General features: G+C 41.2%; 1 protein-coding gene and 2 long non-coding RNA genes across 3 annotated transcripts; 1 reads left to right on the forward strand and 2 right to left on the reverse strand.

The window, feature by feature from the left end:
• Positions 1–604: 604 nt before the first annotated feature.
• Positions 605–2,537, reverse strand: LOC118484767. The gene is made up of 3 exons (XR_004874399.1): positions 2,398–2,537; positions 1,804–1,857; positions 605–933 (listed from the first exon to the last, which is right to left on the reverse strand). It is a non-coding gene; the product is annotated as an uncharacterized LOC118484767 (long non-coding RNA).
• A 3,729-nt stretch (positions 2,538–6,266) lies between these two features.
• On the reverse strand, positions 6,267–8,204 carry LOC110896327. The gene is made up of 3 exons (XR_002567839.2): positions 8,065–8,204; positions 7,471–7,524; positions 6,267–6,600 (listed from the first exon to the last, which is right to left on the reverse strand). It is a non-coding gene; the product is annotated as an uncharacterized LOC110896327 (long non-coding RNA).
• A 2,129-nt stretch (positions 8,205–10,333) lies between these two features.
• LOC110892330 lies at positions 10,334–12,965 on the forward strand. Its single transcript, XM_035981160.1, has 3 exons — positions 10,334–11,347; positions 11,495–11,938; positions 12,951–12,965. The coding sequence occupies exons 1-3, from the start codon at positions 10,334–10,336 to the stop codon at positions 12,963–12,965; spliced, it is 1,473 nt and encodes a 490-aa protein (XP_035837053.1).
• Positions 12,966–16,203: the final 3,238 nt, after the last annotated feature.

Here is a 16,203-nt window from a genome sequence, read left to right on the forward strand (position 1 = left end):
ATTACATCTTTATTGATCCAGGGAGCACCGCAGATATCATATATGAACAATGCTTCAATCAATTCGACCAAGAGGATAAGGCGCGCCTAGAACCAGTCGATTACCCACTAACTGGTTTCTGCAACGAGGCCGTCTTTCCCCTAGGAAAAATATCATTCCCAGTATTGCTTTCTGATGGGAGAAATTCAAGAACCGAAGAAGTCACATTCATGGTGCTACCGGCACATTCAAGACATGACATCCTCTTAGGACGAGAATCCCAAGGAGATTTCAGCATGATCTGTTCCGCACCACATTCTGCCATAGGCTTTCCAACCGAAACAGGCATCGCTTTGATATACGCAAGCAAAGAAGTGCTAGCAACAGATGAAATCCGACCAGCAAAAGCAAGCAAGCCTGCACCGCGCATAGAAGCAGAAAAATGGATATTGAATAGCGCGTACCCAGAACAAACAGTCACTCTGGGACCCGCAATGTCTGATCTAACGCGTGCGGCGCTAAAGAAATTACTGCATGACAACATGGACGTGTTCGCCTGGACACCGACTGATATGGTTGGTGTTCCACGGCATATAGCAGAACACCGGCTAAATGTCTCTTTTACACCCACTTTTACATACGGTCAAAACGACATGTAAAAATGTCAAAAATTTAAAACTTTCATTTTGACACATACGATTTCATCAAAATACCCCGTACGGCTAACTATGACATTACGACTATCATAACTTTTTAAACTACATTTGCTCAAATTTAACTAACCATGACCATCAACTAATCTATTTACAAAAGACCTTAAATACAAAGGAACATCTCATAAACCAAAAGAGAGTTTTGACCCATTTGACACAAAAACTTATACGGAAGCGCATTTTTGGGCATGAGTTGTAGTGTGTTCGATCCAGGCTCGCCATTATTAAGGATGAGATTTACCTACATACACAACATCAAAACATTCGTTAATTCATTATACCAAACAAACCCATAGCATTCATTACTTATCCTTATTCAACCCATTAACAATGTTACCATTTTGCTAACAATCCTTGTTGTAACCATTCTTTCCGTTTTAGCATTATTTCCAACATTTCATTAACATTCATATATGCAACCCATTCGACCCGTTAGTAACGTGCCAATGCTCAACCATTACCGTTATTCATCATACAAGTCTTTATTAACCCATTTACAATGGGTCAATTTATATCATACATACTTGATACAATTTAATCATTTTTGACCCGTTTACGACCGAGTCCTTACTTAATCCATTTTACCATCTCATTTTCAACCCATTTCGATCCATTCGAAACGAGTCATACCACATACATTACTACTTCATTTTCTTAGCGATTCCTTCTATATTCACCACATCAATTCGATCATGCTCCACTATGCTACTTTTAACTAAGTTTTATGTAAGTTACTAGCATTCATGACTACATAACATTCCAACATACATTCTATTCGTGCGACCCGTTTATACGATTCGACTACATAGCATACCAACATACATTCTATTAGTGCGACCCGTTCATACGGTTCGACTACATAACATTCCAACATACATTCTTTTAGTACGAACCGTTCATACGGTTCGACTACATAACATTCCAACATACATTCTTTTAGTACGAACCGTTCATACGGTTCGACTACATAACATTCCAACATATACATTCTTTTTCTTTGACCCGTTAGTGATGGGTCTATTACACGACCATTCTATAACGCATTTCGAATACCACGACATATATCAATAAACATTTCTACAAGTAAACTTTAATCGTACAAGTAACGTACCTCGATTTTGCAAGCCTTAAGGTTTCTTGTTGCTTGAACCTTCTTCCTTCACACCTACATTTAACGCATTCATTTTTTTTTAGTTCTCATGAATCCGTTTCACCATATACAATGCATACTCACTTTCTAAACATGAATTGTACTAATAATTGTCACTTGTTCACATAATTATCATCTATGCATTTCATCGAGCACTTGGTGTGCGTCGATCATTGTTGTTTAGAAATTGTTATTTTTCATGTTCTTACACACCATATTTTTATACATACATAAATCCCCAGTCACTAAAATCATCACATCGAATGAACATTAACACAAATATTCATCCTACCTTCTAGTTTACAAGTTAACATCATAATTTTGACTAAAAACTTCTATTCATGATCAATTCTCAAAAACCCACTTCATGATTTATGAGAGCTATCTATCAAAACATATGAACATATCAATTTCATTCAAATTAGCATTCAAAAATATTTTCTAATCATGGTTTCTTCATCAATCAACACTATTCCACAAACATACTTAAGCAATTTGTCAATTTCATCCATACTCTTCATATCAAAATCATCCAAATCGAAAATTACAACTTACCACTTGTTAAACGAGCTTAGATGATCATGAATTAGGGCTCATGCAAGAGATTAACCATCAATTTCCTTTCTAATTTGCTGAATTTTGAGTTTTTGTTCTTGAAGGTGTTCTTCCCTTTCTCCCTCTCTCTAGAACACGTACAGAACACACACACACACACACTAAAATTCTGCACTTTATTCATCTATAAACCTCAACTTTCCACTTTGACATAATTGGCCCTTTATGTTTGATCCATAGTTAAATTCCATTAAACATCTTCATCTTTTATTAAAACTAAATGTAATCATTTAGTTATGTTATTTTCTTTCCAAAAACTTATTAGTTTTTTGGTTATGTTTTATACTTCTTACTAGGACAAACTATGAAAATTATAGTAATCATGTATGCACATTTTGGGGTGTTACAAGTCTACCCTCCTTAAAGGAGGTTTCGTCCCCGAAACCTGAATACATACCAAATAGTGTCGGGTAGTGATCCCGTATTTCATCATCCGATTCCTATGTTAGATCCAATCCCTTTTGGTGTTGCCATTGGACTAGGACTTGTCTAATGGCCTTGTTAAGAAGATGCGTTACTTTGGAATCCTTGATAGCTATCGGTCTTTCAACATAATTCATTCTCTCATCCAGTTCAATATCATCGAATGGCACGTAAGTTGTTTCATCTGTGAGACACTTCCGTAGTTGTGACACATGGAAGGTGTTGTGAATTCCATCCAATGTCGGTGGTAAATCCAACCGGTAAGCTACCTTTCTAACTTTGAAACTTATGTCCATCTTTATATAATAGACCATACTAGGGACACCATATACATAGATAATCCATTCAATACATACTAATGCTCTCATGATACTACAATTGTCAACTATATTTAGGTAAACAATTTAACGTAATCCCAACATCACCCCTTTACTACTAAGTCCAAAGCTATATGTTTAGCACACATTCATTTCTAAATTACCATTATGAAACTAGCCCGACATACGGTGTGCACCACACCATTCAAATATGGAGTACAAACTCCTAAAGCATACCATAAATTACTCTTTTCATACTCGACTCGAGAATTAAGCATCATTCTACGTTTGCTACCGTTACTTGTACTATGCACACCCTTAGGGTTAACCTCAAATCATTTCAATCATGACTTTGTTATTAGCTCTCGTTACGCACTACTTATTCTACTTAAGTAAATTTGTTGCGCGAGTTCATCGTACGAGCGTTTAACCGATACTTCAAATTTTTACTCAAGGAATTTGAGATTTCCTCCTAATGACATAAATTCGTTCTTATGTTGACCATTGGAAGTCATACATTCAATACCATACCTATCACACCCTTCGTTTCATTCATAAGTACTATTCAATCTATACATTCTTAATTATCAGTCATGAGTTAAGCATTTTATTAACCTTGATTTCGTTGCATAGACCAATGATCCGCGGCCCAGATCGTCCCACCCCTTCATGAGTTCTCACCATAACCGGATTAACCTCATTCATCCGTGTGATGAGCTTCCGCTCGTGCACATCCTTTCTCAACACTACCAGCTTTATCACATCGAGAGTTCTACCCCCTTCATCTATAAAATTTAGGATTAACATATTTTGTTCAAATTCCTTCAAGTATGGCGCTTATCAACTCATCTTGTTTACATACTAATCCTTTCTATATTCTTTTTTTTTTTTTGAACATTAGTTCATTTGACCCGTACACAACGAGTCAATACATGACCATTCCCTAACGTATCATTCCCACTCATTTGACCCGTACTCAACGGGTCAATACATGAACATCCCTTAATATACCATATTCATTTGTTCATTCATTGTATTTGGTGTTAATTCACCTACGTTCTCGCACAGATCCCTTACTAATGAGTATCCTACATTACACATTGCATTTCTTACGTAATACTTCCAAAATTTGTAAATAACTATTATTTACTGACTTCTGCGATTTAACCTTTTAAAGTCAACACCACTTAGTACTTATTGGATATAAGTATTATAGTACGCGTTGTACTTACTTTCAATTCGAACATACTTACAAAACGTCTTTAGCTAACATCTTGACTAATATTCTTTCCATACCTTTCATTAACATTACCAAGTTCTCATTTCTGTCTTAAAACTTCTCAACTAAAATTTATGACCGGTTTACCCCTATAATGAGGTCTTACCGTTTTAACATTATGCCAACCATTTCAACAAAACGTACCTTAACATTTCTCATTTATTTATACGTTCCACTTTGATTTCGAATATTCAAACACATATACATCTTCATGTAAATAAATTCGAAGTGATTACGAAATCACTTACCTTTAGCGTCCATGTTCATGTTTGCCTCATTGCTTCCTCTTAACCCGTTTTCCATCCATGCTTGGGTTAATTGACAAGATTTCCATTCTTACATATCATTATGTTCGTAACATTGTTAGCTTATGTGAGCATACATACAACTATTCACTTTCTTTCTATTCATACGTTAATTGACTTCCGTTAGTCAAATTTCGTATAAATGAGACATTTATTAATAGTTATCTCATTTCAAATCCATACAACTAAACTATCATTGAGCATAACACATAAATCATCTAGTACATAACACATTAACTCTTTACTTTAACAATTGTGTCCAATGGCCATTCCATGATATCCCTATACTGTTGACTTTCAGAAAGTCAACTGTCTTGCTTACACACTTTAAACTTTTGAACATGTATTCATCTAAATATGGTAGGCCATAATATTAATATCCTACGCATTTCATACTTGTATTGTATGACAGATATAATTTACGTGATCTTCTAAACAATACACATATACATTCACATATACGTACTTTCACATGCTAATGTTCCATGATTCTACAAATAGCAAATATCATTCAAGGTAACAATATAACATTATTCCAACATATCCTATACTAATAAGCTCGTATGATTCACATTTAGCACATATTCGCCTCTTAATCATAATAAAGCAAATCATTAAATACGCATAAGTATCACACCATTCAAGCACAAGGTACAAGCCTCTAATGCATAATTCTGATCAAGGCATACATTTATCCGAATTCTCATATGAATTCCATCTAACTCACATTCTTCAAGTTATTTTACCACTAATCTCATCATTTTCATTTTCGTTCATTAATAAATCATATTCTTTCACGCATCAAAGTACTTTAATTTATATTTACTTCATCCATTATTTTATTCATACGTTTCAAACTCAACCTCTTACGTTCGTCATTCATTCCGTGCCATTCTATACATTCCATTACTCTAAAACTATTATGACCCTACATAGCTTGACATGTCTTCTAAGAACTTGACGGGATCATAAAAAAATGGGTTTTCGGGAAGTATGGCAACCAAAAATATGAAAAATACAAATTTTCAGCGAACTAAAACAGCCCGGGCCGTCAGCGACGCCCGGACATGCCGTCGGCGACGGCACCCAAAAAGTGGCGTCGGCCACAATTGTGCGTCGGCAGGGGATTTGGGCGTCGGCCCAGATAGCTGCGTCGGCGACGCACCAGACTGGCGTCGGCGACGGCTAGTCTGGTGTCGCTTCGCTGCAGATCGTATCTTGGCTGTTCTAATCATTTCCCGGGCCTGTTTCCAACCATATGGGTCCTGGAACTCCCTGTATCATCCCCATTATTACTCCCCCACATAACTAACTTAAAAAGTCATACCGTAAACACATCATATGCACTTTCATCTACCAAAAACTTAAACTTTTACCTCATGTGCGGTCTTGGAGCGAACACACCCATCGCGCGAGCTACCAGTTTGAGTTCAAGCACTGTTACTTGTGCTTGAATCCCTCAAACCTCAGCTCTGATACCAACTTTTTACACCCACTTTTACATACGGTCAAAACGACATGTAAAAATGTCAAAAATTTAAAACTTTCATTTTGACACATACGATTTCATCAAAATACCCCGTACGGCTAACTATGACATTACGACTATCATAACTTTTTAAACTACATTTGCTCAAATTTAACTAACCATGACCATCAACTAATCTATTTACAAAAGACCTTAAATACAAAGGAACATCTCATAAACCAAAAGAGAGTTTTGACCCATTTGACACAAAAACTTATACGGAAGCGCATTTTTGGGCATGAGTTGTAGTGTGTTCGATCCAGGCTCGCCATTATTAAGGATGAGATTTACCTACATACACAACATCAAAACATTCGTTAATTCATTATACCAAACAAACCCATAGCATTCATTACTTATCCTTATTCAACCCATTAACAATGTTACCATTTTGCTAACAATCCTTGTTGTAACCATTCTTTCCGTTTTAGCATTATTTCCAACATTTCATTAACATTCATATATGCAACCCATTCGACCCGTTAGTAACGTGCCAATGCTCAACCATTACCGTTATTCATCATACAAGTCTTTATTAACCCATTTACAATGGGTCAATTTATATCATACATACTTGATACAATTTAATCATTTTTGACCCGTTTACGACCGAGTCCTTACTTAATCCATTTTACCATCTCATTTTCAACCCATTTCGATCCATTCGAAACGAGTCATACCACATACATTACTACTTCATTTTCTTAGCGATTCCTTCTATATTCACCACATCAATTCGATCATGCTCCACTATGCTACTTTTAACTAAGTTTTATGTAAGTTACTAGCATTCATGACTACATAACATTCCAACATACATTCTATTCGTGCGACCCGTTTATACGATTCGACTACATAGCATACCAACATACATTCTATTAGTGCGACCCGTTCATACGGTTCGACTACATAACATTCCAACATACATTCTTTTAGTACGAACCGTTCATACGGTTCGACTACATAACATTCCAACATACATTCTTTTAGTACGAACCGTTCATACGGTTCGACTACATAACATTCCAACATATACATTCTTTTTCTTTGACCCGTTAGTGATGGGTCTATTACACGACCATTCTATAACGCATTTCGAATACCACGACATATATCAATAAACATTTCTACAAGTAAACTTTAATCGTACAAGTAACGTACCTCGATTTTGCAAGCCTTAAGGTTTCTTGTTGCTTGAACCTTCTTCCTTCACACCTACATTTAACGCATTCATTTTTTTTTAGTTCTCATGAATCCGTTTCACCATATACAATGCATACTCACTTTCTAAACATGAATTGTACTAATAATTGTCACTTGTTCACATAATTATCATCTATGCATTTCATCGAGCACTTGGTGTGCGTCGATCATTGTTGTTTAGAAATTGTTATTTTTCATGTTCTTACACACCATATTTTTATACATACATAAATCCCCAGTCACTAAAATCATCACATCGAATGAACATTAACACAAATATTCATCCTACCTTCTAGTTTACAAGTTAACATCATAATTTTGACTAAAAACTTCTATTCATGATCAATTCTCAAAAACCCACTTCATGATTTATGAGAGCTATCTATCAAAACATATGAACATATCAATTTCATTCAAATTAGCATTCAAAAATATTTTCTAATCATGGTTTCTTCATCAATCAACACTATTCCACAAACATACTTAAGCAATTTGTCAATTTCATCCATACTCTTCATATCAAAATCATCCAAATCGAAAATTACAACTTACCACTTGTTAAACGAGCTTAGATGATCATGAATTAGGGCTCATGCAAGAGATTAACCATCAATTTCCTTTCTAATTTGCTGAATTTTGAGTTTTTGTTCTTGAAGGTGTTCTTCCCTTTCTCCCTCTCTCTAGAACACGTACAGAACACACACACACACACACTAAAATTCTGCACTTTATTCATCTATAAACCTCAACTTTCCACTTTGACATAATTGGCCCTTTATGTTTGATCCATAGTTAAATTCCATTAAACATCTTCATCTTTTATTAAAACTAAATGTAATCATTTAGTTATGTTATTTTCTTTCCAAAAACTTATTAGTTTTTTGGTTATGTTTTATACTTCTTACTAGGACAAACTATGAAAATTATAGTAATCATGTATGCACATTTTGGGGTGTTACAGTCTCAGAGGATGCAAAACCAGTAGTGCATGCTAAACGACACCTGGGAGACATCAAACACGATGCAATGAAAGAACAAGTGTTAGAACTGCTAAACGCAGGAATCATCAGGGAAGTCCGGTACCAAACGTGGGTAGCAAGCCCAGTAATGGTAAAGAAACCGAATGGTAGTTGGAGAATGTGTGTCGACTACAAGGATCTGAACAAAGCATGTCCCCGTGACTGCTATGCTTTACCAGACATAGACGAGAAAATAGATTCTTTGGCAACGTTTCGGTGGAAATGTTTCCTGGATTGCTACAAAGGATACCACCAGGTCCAGATGGTTGTTCAAGACGAAGATAAAACCGCATTCCGTACGCCAACGGGGCTATACTGCTACACCAAGATGCCGTTCGGCTTAAAGAATGCAGGTGCTACGTATCAACGGTTGATGAACGAAACATTCAGTGACGCCATCGGTAAATACATAGAGGTATACATGGACGATCTGGTAATCATGAGCAAGGAGGAGAGCGCGATGCTGGCAAATACTCAGAAAACCTTCAACACGCTGCGCAGCGTGAGCATCAAACTGAATCCAGCACCTATCGATAAAGAAGAGGTATAAGCATCGCCTCTCGATCCAATCCGTCTCCCCTGGCCTCCCCCCGAAAAGCAGGAAACTCAAAACAGCAACTCACAATTGCATAAGTGATCACTGAAACTTTGCACTTTGAAAAGACCTGCATCTGAGAGGGCTCCTGGACTAACTTGGAAGGGTGCAGCTAATTTGAAGTGCTAAGACAAGAAAACAGGGATGTGCCTGGCTCAGTTTCTAGTATGTGCCCATATTCAAAATTAAGACTAGGACATGAATACTAGGCTATGATATTGTTTTATCAAGAAGGAATCGATAATCATAGTGGGCATCTTTCTCCCTTCTTTCTTTTCGGGTTCAATAAGTCTCTCGGGCGGGCGAAGGAGATGCATTTCTGGTACTGGTGGTATTGGACAAGAAAAAAGGGAATCATTTCTTTCTTCTTTCTGCCTTTCTTTCCCATGACGACTAGGAACGGGCAAATCAAAAATTTCACTTCGAGTTTCGGACCTCGTTGCGTAGGCGAAGTGAGTTGGCTGTTTCGAGCTAGGGCTAAGCGAGCCAGAAGTGCTGGAAGTGAGCCGGAGTTCGTAGGCTAGGGAGCAACGGCTGATCGAAAAGCGAAGATAGGCGCATAGTTCAGTGATCTACAAGAGTGGTAGAGGTCCCGATCAGGTTGTTTTAACAAGCTAGTTAGGCCGGATAGGCTAAACTAGTAGTTCGTAGTTCCCCGGGTAGGTGCTTAGCTTGTTAGGAACCGAAGGCTGTTTGCGTACTTGCTTGTTAACTGAAAAGAAGCCAATAAGGCGCAGTTACAGCTACATTGGATTTCGGAATGGAGGAAGGAAAGTTTTTGGGCTTCATAGTCACTAAAGATGGTTTTAAGGTGAACCCAGAAAAGGTCCAGGCCATAGAGAGGATGCCTTCACCAGCAAACGTCAAAGACATGCAAAAGCTCGCAGGACGATTGGCAGCACTCAATCGGTTCCTAGCTAACCACGCAGCAAAATCCTTCCCATTCATCAAGACCTTGCGCAACTGCATGAAGAAAAACCAATTCCAATGGACTCCGGAAGCAGAAAATGCGTTCCGCGAGATGAAAGACTGTCTCATCAAGCTGCCAACTCTAACCGCACCAAACAAAGGAGAGCCTTTGGTCTTGTACCTCTCAGCTTCCGCCAGGGCCGTCGGAGCCGTATTGCTGGTTGATCGACAAGGTGTCCAAACACCTGTGTATTATGTGTCCAGAACCTTAACCGACCCAGAAACTAGATACGCAATCATGGAAAAGCTTGTCCTTGCACTGATTCACGCGTCACGAAGGCTGCGCCGATATTTCGCCAATCACGTCATCCATGTGTTAACAAATTACAATATTGGGAATATCCTAGCAAGGCCAGAAGTATCAGGAAGGTTGGCCAAATGGGCAATAGAGCTAGGGGGACACAACGTAGTCTTCAGACCACGACCGTCGATCAAAGGCCAAGTTTTGGCAGACTTCATGACGGAAGTCCCGGATGACAAAGACAGAGAGTGTAAGGCGATGGAGAAGGCTGAGAAAAAACAAACCGAAGAACCATGGCTGCTGTATACAGACGGCGCATCCAACGAAGATGGGGCAGGCGCGGGGCTACGGCTAGTAAGCCCTGACAAACACGAGTTCACTTACGCCATACGCCTAGACTTCAAGAGCACAAATAACGAAGCCGAGTACGAAGCCTTTCTGGCCGGCCTGCGTTTGGCAATCAAAATGGGAGTTCGACACATCGAAGCACATGTGGACTCCATGTTAGTAGCAGGCCAAATCAATGGTCAATACGAAGCCAAGGGCGACATAATGGCACTCTATCTCAACCAAGCAAAGACGTTGCTGCAAACCTTCTATTCTTACAAGGTACACCACATAAACCGCAGCGAAAACAAGCCGGCAGACGCCTTAAGCAAGCTTGCGTCAACAAGCTTCCAGCACCTAGCCAAAGACGTGCGCATAGAAGTTTTAAGCAACCCATCTGTTCCACTCAGAGAAGTCAGCGTCATCCAAACGGGAACCACGTCCTGGATGACACCCATAATCATGTACTTACAATCCGGGATACTTCCAGAAAATAAAGCTGAGGCGCGGAAAATCCAGTATAAATCAGAACATTATCAGATGGCAGACGGGATATTGTACCGAAAGTCATATCTCGGCCCGCTGCTAAGATGTGTTGACACCGACGACGCCAATTATCTGATCCGGGAAGTACATGAAGGCATCTGCGGTATCCACGCCGGGCCACGCATGGTAGTGGCAAAAGTAATGAACGCCGGTTACTACTGGCCCGGAATGCACCTCGATGCCGTGAAGGAATTAAGGAAGTGCAGCGGCTGCCAACGGCATGCACCAAAAACCATGCGTCCAAAAAACGAATTGGTACCAGTAACAACCGCTTGGCCCTTTCAGCAATGGGGCATAGACATGGTGGGCCCTTTCCCAGAAGCTCCGGGGGCAGTCAAGTTCATCATCGTCGCGGTCGATTACTTCACCAAGTGGGTGGAAGCAAAAGCACTTGCGTCAACCACATCGGCAGTCGTTAAACGATTCATCTGGGAACAAATCATATGCCGGTTCGGCCTGCCACTCCGAATCATCACCGACAATGGTACAAACTTTGCAGCAGATGATCTCGAACGATGGTTCAAGGAACTAAACATTGAACATACCTTCTCGTCGGTCGCACATCCGCAAGGGAATGGTCAAGTTGAAGCGGTCAACAAGAGCATCGTCGATGGCATCAAAGCGAGGCTCGGAGAAAAAAGACGAGGGTGGGTCGATGAGCTACCTAGCATATTATGGGCCCATAGAACAATGCCCAAAACAAGCAACGGAGAAACACCTTTCAGCTTGGTCTATGGGTCCGAGGCTGTGATCCCAGCAGAAATCGGGCTCCCATCTCCGAGAATGCTCTCCATGAATCTGATCAATAACGAAGAAGAAAGGAGGATCGACCTGGACCTCCTAGAAGAACGGAGAGAGATGGCAGCAATCAATGAAGCCAAATACAAGTCAAAGCTTGAAAAATATTACAACGCTCGAGTCCGGATCTGCACCTTCAACCCAGGCGATTATGTCTTAAGGGACAATGAAGCGTCCAACGCAGAAAAACCGGGAAAACTGGCTCCCAAATGGGAAGGCCCGTACATCATTGATGAGGTCCTCGGCAAGGGGGCATACAAGCTACGCACCATGAACGACAAAGAGGTTCCACGAACCTGGAATGCCCAACAGTTACGAAAATGCTACATATAAACATGTAATCGTATAGGGCGAATCGCCGACACATTTACCTAATACAAGAAGTGTTTGGCTATCTTTACTTCATGCAAATTTTTTGTCACAACTGCATTTATTACTTCGGGCGTACACGAAAACATCAATGGCTCGACCATAGGAAACGTTGTAGACCTCCAAGGCTCGTCACAACCAAGTGAACAGCCGGGTCAGAAACACAACCAAAGCCTACACAACGCCAAAAAACATAACTTCGTGCCCACATAAACACGAAAATATCGATAGCAAGGTAAACAAACATTGTAACGCTCCCAAGGCTGTGACCCCAGCTGAGCTCACACAATAACCTGTAACTCGATCACTTCGTATGTCACATACAAACGCGCATACTTAAACGACAGAATAAAAACGTTGTAGTAACACAGCATCACCTGTCAGCGCCATCATTCATTCGTGACACCTAATCAAAGTAATTAAACATGCACATATTATGACGATTTCAAAATTTGCATAACCATAAACAAAGTAACAACATATCTGTCAAATACATAACACCACAGGTAAGAAATTTCAAATTGTCTCAAAAACAACCATTACAAGCCCATTCAGGGCTATACACGGCACACAGGCCGGAAACTTCTAATCAAGAATGGCTAGAACCAGCACCTCCTGCACCACCATCGCCATCATCTCCCAAAGCTTTCTTCAGTAAAGCTACTCCATCCGCTTTATGAGCCAACTTCCCAGCGGCTCGAACAACAGCAAAATCAAGCATCGAAAATTCTTGGCGCTTAGCAGCATAAGCACCCTCACAATCCTCTTTAAACAACTCAAAGTGGTAATCCTTCTCATTGTTTACAGCAGCACACCTACCTTCAGCATACCCATACTTGCGCCCACTATTATAGCCTGCCCCACCCAACTCAAACATATAGCGGGCAAGCTCAGGAGAATGCAAGATACGATCAGCAAGCTGCATGAAAAACAAAGTCGAGCAAGATAGCAGAAATGAGTACACAAAAGTAAAAATAAAAAGGAAGACAGCAACAGAGCAAGCAAGGAACATTACCAATGGAACGCCACGGGATAGCAACCACCTACTATCAGCTGAAGCTTCCTCAGCAAGTAGCTCAGACGCACGGCACTCAGCCGTCTTCTCATCAAGAAGACGCTGAGCAACCTCACATTCTGAAGCCTTCTCCTGCACAAGAAGTTCCAGCTTATCGATCCGCGCAACATACTCCTTCTCTTTCTTCTCCGCAGCAAGACGCGCCTGATGAGCCTCTTCAGCAAGGGCCGTCTTCTCACCAGACAGCCGCACAATAGCATCACGCTGCGACTGCATCTCCGTATTCGTACGAGCACATGCAGATTCCCAATCCTTTTGTTTTTGCTCATTTAACTGCTTCTGCTCCTCGAGCTTCCGCTCAGCCTCGGCAACCCGCCATTGCAAACCTTTTTGCTCTGAGTTAAATTTTTCTCTCTCCTCAGAAAACGCCTTCTTAGCCTCTTCAAACGCCATAGTTTCTTCTCCCATAGATCGCCATTCGCGAAGAATCTCCTGAGAAGTGGCAAAGAAGTTAACCCCAGCCGTAACATGATCATCTATAAGGGCAAAGCGGCTGCGGTTTTTCTGAAACATTCTCTCAGCAGGAGGAAGGGACAAAGAGAAAAACTCCTGACAATTCTGCAAGTCAGTCATTCGAGAACCCTGAGTAAGGCTCCAACGAGGGGCATGAGGCATATCATCGCAAGCCGGATTGCCCCATGAATCATCAGGAACACGTTCAAAGTGCGAATCCCGCACGGTGCCAGAAGTAGCCCCACCCCAACCAGGAGGACGTTTTGTGTAAATGGTTTGTTGCGGAGTAGTCTCACTAGACTCCATCTCCACTTCAACACCTTTACCCTTATCGACTCCAGCAACATCACCTCCGGCACCATCACCTCCAGCAGCGTCACCTCCCTCAAAAATACCTTCAACAAACCCTTCACCGCCCCTCACAGTGGCATCAGCACCATCTCGAGGAGGAGTCAAGCCAACAGCCCTCGAAGGAGGAGAAGTAGGTGGAGTAATCTGAGAAATATCCACCGGTCGCGGCTTCTTGCTAGTCTTGGATGCTGCCATAAAACTACAATTAATAAAAAGACCCAAAGAAAAGATACCAGAAACATACACGGAAACTAAGTTACCAGGGCGGGGAGCAGAGGCAGCAAATATCTCCTCCAACAAGTTCCCTCGACCCCCACTAAACACACCCAAATCAACTTCAGATTCAGAAGGGGCTGGGGGGCATCCTTCTGAAGCTTGGCCCTCTTGGCCGCAAGAAGGGCAGCAGCTTGTTCATCAAGATGACGCTTATGATCATCAAGAGCTTTCTTCTTCATATGCTCAGTCAAAGTGGCCTTATCATCAGGATCTGACCCCTGACGCACCTCCCCAGGGCCTAGGCCAGACAATGTATCAGACACTACCACATAATCTAGATATGGAAGAGTAGAAGGTGGCTTACGAGAAGATCTAGCAGCTCCGCTTTCTTTCTTCTCTTCCCTCCTTCCAGACCTATCAGTCCGTGCCTTCTTTCTCGTCTCTAACTGGGAAGACGGATCAACAGAGGCTTCCGCATCATCATCATCCTCAACAAATTCATGTACCGGCTTAGCAACACCACCAGGCGCGGTACCTGCACGCGCGGAATGAGATATTAGATCTTCAACATCCCGGTCAGAACTTCCACTAGAAAGGATAACGACTTCCTCTCGACCGGAGTCAACAAAGTCATCCCAATCATCCTCACCAAGAACTTCATTCGCGTATCTGCTCAAACTAGCGTCGGTAGGATGCAGGAAACGGTCCCGTATCTGTTCCAACCACGTTGGATTCCCATCAGCCTGGATAGCCTCAACCATGGCACCCGCGGATTTAGGGTCCAAGGCATTTAACAAACTGTAACCAACTGCAAAATGGCAACAAAATAAGGACACATAGTAAACATAGAGGGAAATAACCAAAGGGTAAGACACGAAAGAACAATACATTTGCCTTTATGGCTATACGCAGGCTGACCCAGCGGATGTTTGGGCACCCACAGTAAACTCATCCCTGCACCAACCAAAGCCATCTCATCCAGTTGAGAAATCGCAGTCGGCTTCGCAGTTATCTTCCCATACCATTCTTGAGCAGCATAATCTGGCAACACATCCACTTTAGGGACCCCTTGACCAACCTGCCTATATGACATATCCGTGGGAATCACACCACGGCGAATGTAAAAAAACTTCTGTTTCCAATCATGAATGCCCTTTATCGGCACCGAACACACCTGAGCAACTCCCATCCTAGCCTGAAAAGAGTAAAACCCGCTGGAATACGAAACGCTGTAGATAGCGTTGAACATCTCAAACGTAGGCTCAACACGGTACGACCTACAGACAAATTCGAAATGGGTAATCCGAGGGAGCCCAATCGCATTTATCTGAGAAATATGGAGCCCATAACCCCTCAAAACAGCAGTGAACTTCGTAATCGGCAACCTAAAATTGCCTTCCCGGAAAAAAGCAGCATACAACGTGATAAAACCCGGAGGGGCATCCAATGCAGTGGATCCAGAAGGAGGATAACGAGCTCCCCACTCAGGACGAAAGTTATGTCCCCTCACAAGCATCTGAAATTCCTCCTCCTTCCAGTTAATCACAGCCTGGTCTGGACCAGGAGGAGCCCTACCTCTATGCTTCCTTTTCTTCTGAGTTGGATTCTTATCAGCCATGATAAGGGTCAAGAAGAAGATGATTTGAGAATGTGAAAGATAGAACAAACAAGAAGAAGATAGAGAGAAATCGCACTTAGAATTCGAAAGTAAGGGAAGAAAGAGATAACCGCC

This window comes from Helianthus annuus, chromosome 12, assembly GCF_002127325.2.
Source record: "Helianthus annuus cultivar XRQ/B chromosome 12, HanXRQr2.0-SUNRISE, whole genome shotgun sequence".
Lineage (NCBI taxonomy): Eukaryota > Viridiplantae > Streptophyta > Magnoliopsida > Asterales > Asteraceae > Helianthus > Helianthus annuus.